A 7500-nucleotide genomic window follows, 5' to 3' on the forward strand; every position below is an offset into this window, starting at 1 on the left:
GACATCAAAGGCGCACTAGTGCGCCTTTGATCAATGCGTGTGTAAGCCGCAGAATTAATACATACGCACCACGGGAGTTTTGGGTCTTCAGAACTTTGAACTCGCATTTTACATATACAATAAGCTGCATTCACACACTGAAATTTTGAGCTAGTGAGACTTTGACGTCACTTCTCCCTGGATCCAGCCCTCTGAGGTCCAATCGGTCAGTTTTGAACGTGAGTAATGACAGACCGTAAAATCCAAAACTTACACTTAACTTGAAGTAAACGGCCTCTGGATAAAAATCAAAGCTGAAAATATTGCCAGTCAGGTGTCAAGCAAACACACTTTCAAAATCCGAAGAAAAAAAGGAAGAGGAAGTGAGTTTTTTCTTTTAATTACAGGGGCCAGAAATGCCATGGAGAAAAGACGTACGGGAAAAGGGTGGGAAATAAAATCACGGTAATTATCCAACTATTTCCGTAACTCACTGACCCTTTTTTTATTAAATCATTCCTACAGGTTGGGAGCCCATAAGCGGACATCAAATTTAGGAAACGAGCAGGACTTTAAAGTTGTTAAAATCATATCACATCATTTATACCAAACGGAAAAAGGATACAGCCACGATATCGCTCTCCTAAAACTAGATAAACCGGCAAAATTAAACAGGTAAAGTAGTTTTGTTCTTTTGCACGTGTTGGCAGACTTTCAGCGTAAGGCTCAGGTTCACCACTATTCGATGACAAGCAACTTACAAGAAATGATAAGGCCATCCCTTTTTTTTCTCCGTTTCGCGTCGTCCGACCGACCCAAATTTTGGGCATTTTCCAAAAAAAAAAAAGTTAACGACGTTTTTAAGCCATTTTTATGTGGCACAGGAGTTTCGGTGGTTGATCCTTTTTCCCACGCTGTCTTAATTTTGCAACCGCTTGAACGATGAGCTCAGTGGCCAGTACTCTAGCTCGCCTTTTTTGAAAAAAAAAAAAAAAGCAAAAAGGCATCGACATATACTTAATGCTCCTTTTCTGAAACCCAGCGGAGTCGACTTTGAATCCGAATTCCTCAATGTTATCGCGAGAAAGATATATTGTTGTATCTTCGAGGTAATCAAGCGGAAATTAGTTGAAGTCAAGCGGAAGTTTCAAACTGCCACAGATGATTGGCTGGTAGAATTAATCTTCTTGGCTTTTTGAAAGAGTTGCTTGAAAGATTCAAACAGTTTTACAAGTATATTTAACACAAACGACATGAAAACCTTGGTATATAATGTTGCTTCGAAATTTCAAATTTAGCGGGCCTTACAGTGGGGCGTACTGTGAAATACGGCCCGCTTAATTAGCCAGTCATAGCGCACGTACTATCTATAATAACAATGGTTACTTTTACTCCACCAGGTTCGTGAACTTAGCTTGTCTTCCTCAAAACGTGGATGCACCGGCGAACAATGATAGATGTTGGATTACAGGTTGGGGAAGAACCTCGTCGGCAGGCAACATCCCGGAAATACTCCGCCAGGCTGCGGTCCCCATAGCTAGCCGCGCCCAATGCGACGAGGCGTACCCAGGTTTAATCCATGATTCCATGATATGTGCAGGTGTGTACCAAGGAGGTGTCGATGCCTGCCAGGGAGATAGCGGAGGTCCCATGGTTTGTGAAACCGCCGGAAGATATTACCTACAGGGTGTCACAAGCTGGGGGTTCGGCTGCGCAAGTCCAGGCAAATTCGGTGTCTATGCCAAAGTTAAATATCTCTTAAAATGGATCAACGAAGAAATGGCTAAAAATTAGATGACAGCTTGCTTGCAAATGACTGAATGAAACGGAGTCGTTTGCCGCGGTAGGGAGTGAATTATATATATCATAATAGTGTTGTGTTGATTCATAAATAAAACTGGGGCAAGTGAATATACTTTGTCGAGGTCTCCTGGTTTAAGTATTGTTTGTCTCACGTCGATTTCACGAAGACGCTAATTCTTGTCATTGGGATGAGTGAATTTTAAGTTATATTAGTGTAGACAGAAGAAAAACAGAAGTATTTTTTCCGGAGATATATTCAAACCATCAGGCATTTTCAAATGAGCCCCCCAGGCAACAGTGTTTTTTCGCGATTAATTTTTTTTCTTTTCCAAGGGAGGTCACGGACAACAGAGGACCCCTCTGCCTACGCCTCTGAACTAAAAGTAGCGTTCCGCTTGAGATGCCATCATGCCTGAAATTTTCAGGCATCTTTACGCAATTGCAAAAATTGCGTTCATAACTGCGAGGATCATAGCTTCACTTGACCTCACTTGATACCATGTCCTCTTGCTCCGAGGAATTCATATATACGCAGTTGGTTTACACAAGGAACTACTTTCTGGTGGCAGCTTGGTCACTCTACTTTCGAGGGAACTCTCGACCGTGGAGTGACCCTATGTAAAAGGCCTCGGAACGACCCTCGGAACATCAATCAGACACTTCAGACCGCTGACCAGAATAAGGCAGCAAAAAAAAAAATTGTCCGCTACATTACCATAAACATTCCATGTCCATTTTCATCATATCGTTTGCTTATTGTTATTTTTCTCTAAAACATTAACACTACTCTTATCTTTTCCCGTACTCATAAGATCACTTTTATCGCATTTTGAGATATTCTTAAAGTCTTCAAATGCTTCTTTGGTGCAGTGAAATACCCGATTTGGAAATTCAGGTCAGTTGCTGGAAAAATTTCGGATTCAAAATTTTGAAGAAAATATTGCTTTAACTGAACAACGGTTTTAAACGATGTACGTTCCAGACACTGTAGCTAGCGAACCTACTTTTATTGTTTTCAGTTTATAACTCGCACGCACAGGTAAATGGTGTCTCGTGCCATTTTTATCACACCTCTATTCGCCTGAATGCCGGTCAACAACCCGTCAAGTTAAAACCATCCCACAATACCTCTCGGGATTGTCGCATGCGCCTTTGTACTTTTTTCCGACAACCTTTCTCGAAACAGCTGTAAATGGGTGTCCGTATTAAGCGGGTGTCCGTATTAAGCGGGTGTCCGTGGAGCGGAGTTCCCTGACTGTAATTTTTTGTTTAAGTGGAGGTTCCCTTTTAATACTAAAGAAGGCCGGTCGAGGCTTAAGTGCTGGAGCGCACTTCTAGTGAAGTAATTGTGATGCTCAGAATCGGGTGAAAAAAAAAATCCCTTCAAGCGACAGCTTTACTTAATCCATGTGGTCGTTGCTGGCTGGCACAGCCAATATGGCCACTCACAAAACTCGTCCTGAAACACTAACAGCACGGCGTGACAACCACCTGATCAGCTGTGATATTTAGGTTTTGTAGTCTCTTCGGTTGGTGTTCATGATGCGTGCTTTCTTGCTTGGCCTTTAATTATTTTCTTCCCAAAAGGACACGATTCTTTCGGTTTGCCCCGAAAAAAAAAACTTCTGGCTTGTTCCGACAAATGAACTTACAAGAAGGGACCTTTCTTGCGATCGTGCGTTGTTCGAAACCAGTAAGAGGTCGCTAATTCCAGGTGCTGACCCGTTAACTAGACGTCTGTGGACAATTAGTAAAAGCATGTTGTGACACAACATTCCGAAAGGAACAGGAGAAAGTCTTTCGTACCCAGCCTCCTAATGAGCGCTGCAGGTGTCCCGTTTAAGTCCAAATTTAGGCACTTGTTAAACATTTCACTAAATAGTGATTCCTTCCTTTTTCCACTGACAGAAATTAAATGTTTTAAAGCGTGGTTTTGTTAAGAGTCCCGCTAATGATAGCAAAAGCTAGTGTTTATAAACAATTTCGTGTTATTGCAATATGTACCCACCACCACACAATAGACACTTTGGCTGTTTTCCCTTCCAAGCAAGTCAAACCATTGCTGATTGGCGAGTCGCAACATACTGCGAGACATCGCCATTGGTTACTTAAGGTGCTCCAAATTAAAAAGTCAATATTATCTCATTAAAATGCGTATCCAACGATATTTTTATGTAGTTTTTTTAAAAATATATAAACATAACTGTTACTTAAATTAATCATGCTGGCATTGAAAACTGACCGGAACTCGTTGGCAAAATTTGAACTCAGAGGATTGAACACAGGCAAATAAGTTCTCTCATTCTTGCACTGAAGAGTCCGGGCTGAAGGACAGATACCAAAGGTCTTCAATGACTCGTTTGTCGTCAGTATAAATTTTACTCACCGGATAACGCTCCTAACATGGATTTTTATCGCTGGATTGGCAATTACAAGCTCGCGTGAGTATGGTAAGACAAAATAGTCCCTTCCCAGCTGAAAACCATTCGTCAGTTCGACGTGCACGTTTTACTGCACAATTTAATATAAATTACTATATTTTAACTGCGGAATGGACATCTAACTGCGATCATCTTTCTAATTTTCATTTCATTAATTTACTTTATGTGTCATCAAGAGAACTATTTACGCACCTGTGTTAGGAGCCCAGTTACCGAGTCCTGTGTGCATTCACTAATGTTAAGAGGATGTTAAAGGGATTTAAGGACACTCTGTGACATCTCCTCTAGTTTTATCAGTGCCTTTATCAGAAAATCATGTGCTTTTCAGTGGAATTTTTTATCAGTGAGCGTTAACGCGTCCGGGTAAGGCGTGAGGGTTGTGAATTTTTTAGAGAGGGCAGATAAGCTGTGCCGAAAACCAATCCCCTGGCAATGCAAGAGCTTTGCAGTATCCAAGATTTTGACAAGGTATTTATTAATGGTTGGCAGCAGTTCGATGAGATATTTTTGCTTCACAGGTTGTTTTAAGTACATACATTTTAACCGATTCGTTTAAGGCAAAGTTGTGTTCAAATCTGGCAGCGAAGGCTGTTTTAGTCCACAAAGAAAGCCAGTTAAAATTCCTTGGCTTGCACGGTCAATTTTGTAAACTTGTTTCTTTCGAGGAATTTGAGTTGATAAACGACCACTGATTATGGACCAACAAATTGTCTTGTTTTATCTCTGTCAAACTTTCCGATTTAATTAACGGCCATATTTCCAATTTGCCAGAAAGCGAGACGCTGGACAAGACAGACAAGAAACCAGACGTAGTGCAAGCGGATAAATTTCTCCACCATTCAAAAAGTCTGCCGATTCTTCCAGTGCACAAAAATGGAAATTATTTGTTCTTCGTTATTTTCAACGCCATGCACTTTTCCGTCTCTTGCTGGGATTCCAAAAGGCAAACTTTGCATTTTATGATAAATAAAAAACATGGCAATTATTTGCCGCGGTATGCGGGTAAAAACATAGGGACACCGGTTTAGAGAATGTTCTCGGTTGAAATAATAAAAAATAGACAAAGAAATTTCTTGATTATAGCTATAAGCGTAATGACTTTATTTGAATCTCCGGATATAATCTACAAAATTCGAAAACGTTTTCTTATTTAAAGTATACTGTCAGTTATCGCATGCGCTGCATGCTGTGAAAAATCCGTTGTCATTGGAGGCCAAATGCCTGCAAAGAAATGAATGGCTTTAGTAATTGAAATTGCCATTCGGAGCACTGGCTGTTCTAGTTTAACAGCAACAGCAATTTAAGACAGCGAAAACTGAGACAAAGATCGTTGAGGCTATCCTCGTCATCGGAGACAAAGAAGAGATTCGTTAAAAATTGTTGCTTAAAATTGTTACCGGGTTCAGTTTCCTTCATCTGTCATGGCGACCACCCGCTGGGTCTGCGAGGATGGATCGTCATAATTCACATGTTCACTTTCGGACTTGTAAGGAGAAAACAAGTCCGAAAGAGTGTTGGATAGAAATGACCCATTGTTTACGACAGGCTAAAACGAAAAAGATCAAGGCTAATTGAAAGGTGAAAGAATCTTTAATCTTGCAAATTACTAATCCATTTAATTTCAAAAAAATAATCGTGAATGCTTGCAACTCATATCATAGACAAAAGCAGCATGTGATCTACAAACGAAAGGATGTCAAGGTCTTGGAAGAAATTATAATTGAGAACTATTTCATCATAAAATTTTGAGCGAAAGGCATTGTACACCGTGAAAGAAAAGAGAACATGAGTTTCATTCTCGATGTTGCTTAACTGACACAGTGTACAAATTCTTAAATGCTCAGTAGACTTATGGACAGTGTATCTCCCTGTTTCAATGTAGAGACGATGAATCCCCAAACGAAGTTTACTAATTGTAGATCTGTGTAGGGAATTTTTTAATTCTTTCTAAAAATTCAGTTTTTTGGTGACTGTTTTGAAAATATTGTAGAAGTTCAGTTTCCGGTTAACATTTTTGAGTGAAAAGTTGGTGCTCAGTTGAAGTTTTGTACAATATATTTTCTGCGATGTGATAAGTGAAACTTTTATTATTGTCCATATTTAATATCATAGAGCTAGAGTTGTATTTATCACATAGATATTATATTTTTAGCTTCATCCCCGATTGAGTTTTCTCAGGCATGTCCACTGAGAGTTGTAAACACTGTCTGGCGATATTGTTTTCTGACAAGGCTTGTAAATGGATGTAAGGCCCTGTTTACAAGAAGGTAGGGTAACCTAGTGTAACCCTAGTGCTAGGGGTACCCTAGCAAGAGGGTTACTCTAGCACTCATACATTTCTTCTTTTTTCATCGACGTGTTTACAAGGCAGCTATGGTTACCTTGGTGCTTGGATAACCCTATCTGAGTGCTAGGGTAACCCTAGCTGCCATGTAAACGCTCTGCTAGGGACAACTCGCCTACCCGGGACAACGTTTTAGCGGTTTTCATTGTGTTTGCGATGCTGGCGGTTGCCAAGCACACAATAGCAAAGTTGTCCCGGGTGGTAGGGTAACCCTATCTGTGAAATTTTGCTTGTAAACCCGGGCTATCTTTGACCAAGAGAAAATGAGGGGACAGAGAGGGAGGCTCAGGGCGTTGGCCGGGATATGTCATGTCCACGAAAGTTATTTTTAGACGAGCGGAAGTCTTTGTTCTAGCGGAAGTCTGTCTTCCGAGACGTCCGCATGCAGTCTTGCCTCGCTCTTAGGTTCTTAGTGAAAAGAGAAAATGACGGCGCACGTGGAAGGCTGATGAATATTTATTTTCTTTCAAGCATCGGACCGAGGTAGGCCGGCATGCGGACGTCTCAGAAGACTTCCGCTCGTCTAAAAATAACTTTCGTGGACATGACATATCCCGAGGGCTGGACCGGGAGCCTCCCTCTCTGTCCCCTCATTTTCTCTTGCTTTGACCCTCCTGCTATGCTTGTAAACAGGGCCTTAAATTTTAAAATGTTTGCATCTGTTGCAAGTTTCAAAGAAAGTCTGCCAAGTTCTTTCCTGGCTGCAACGTTCGGACAATGCTTATTTACTGCTCAAGACTGTTTGCAAAGGAAAATATGTGTTTTTTCAATGATGTCTTTTTTCCCAGGTGTTGAAATCATCCTTCTCGTAAATTCCCCATACCTCTGAACCATATAGGAGGATCGGTATGAAAAGTGAATCAAAATGTTTAATTATTACAGCAAGTGGCCATGGTATTTTCGTGAAATCTAGAAAGCGACGAGTAGCGAAAA

General features: G+C 40.8%; 2 protein-coding genes across 11 annotated transcripts in view; both read left to right on the top strand.

Moving 5' to 3' along the window:
• The window catches only part of LOC138042375 (trypsin-3-like), a 13523-nt gene extending 11635 nt beyond the window's left edge, over positions 1-1888 (top strand). For both annotated transcript variants that reach the window (XM_068888245.1, XM_068888247.1), the window contains exons 4-5: positions 505-654; positions 1380-1888. In XM_068888245.1, the coding sequence (XP_068744346.1) occupies positions 505-654; positions 1380-1773 (544 nt within the window). In that variant the 3' untranslated portion in view covers positions 1774-1888. The remainder of the gene's footprint in view (positions 1-504; positions 655-1379) is intronic.
• A 2089-nt stretch (positions 1889-3977) lies between these two features.
• LOC138042374 (uncharacterized) overlaps positions 3978-7500 on the top strand; it is a 14558-nt gene continuing 11035 nt past the window's right edge. For 2 of the 9 annotated variants that reach the window (XM_068888240.1, XM_068888238.1), the window contains exon 1: positions 3992-4232. Coding sequence is in view for 1 of the 9 variants with exons in the window: in XM_068888235.1 (XP_068744336.1) it covers positions 4230-4232 (3 nt within the window). In the remaining 8 variants the exon portion in view is untranslated. Of the gene's footprint in view, positions 4233-4254; positions 4692-4994; positions 5802-7500 lie in introns of those variants that run through there. The other 7 variants (XM_068888237.1, XM_068888244.1, XM_068888243.1 and 4 more) reach the window with 7 other exon arrangements.

The sequence above is a fragment of the Montipora capricornis genome, chromosome 3 (genome assembly GCF_036669925.1).
Source record: "Montipora capricornis isolate CH-2021 chromosome 3, ASM3666992v2, whole genome shotgun sequence".
NCBI classification, from domain to species: Eukaryota; Metazoa; Cnidaria; class Anthozoa; order Scleractinia; family Acroporidae; genus Montipora; species Montipora capricornis.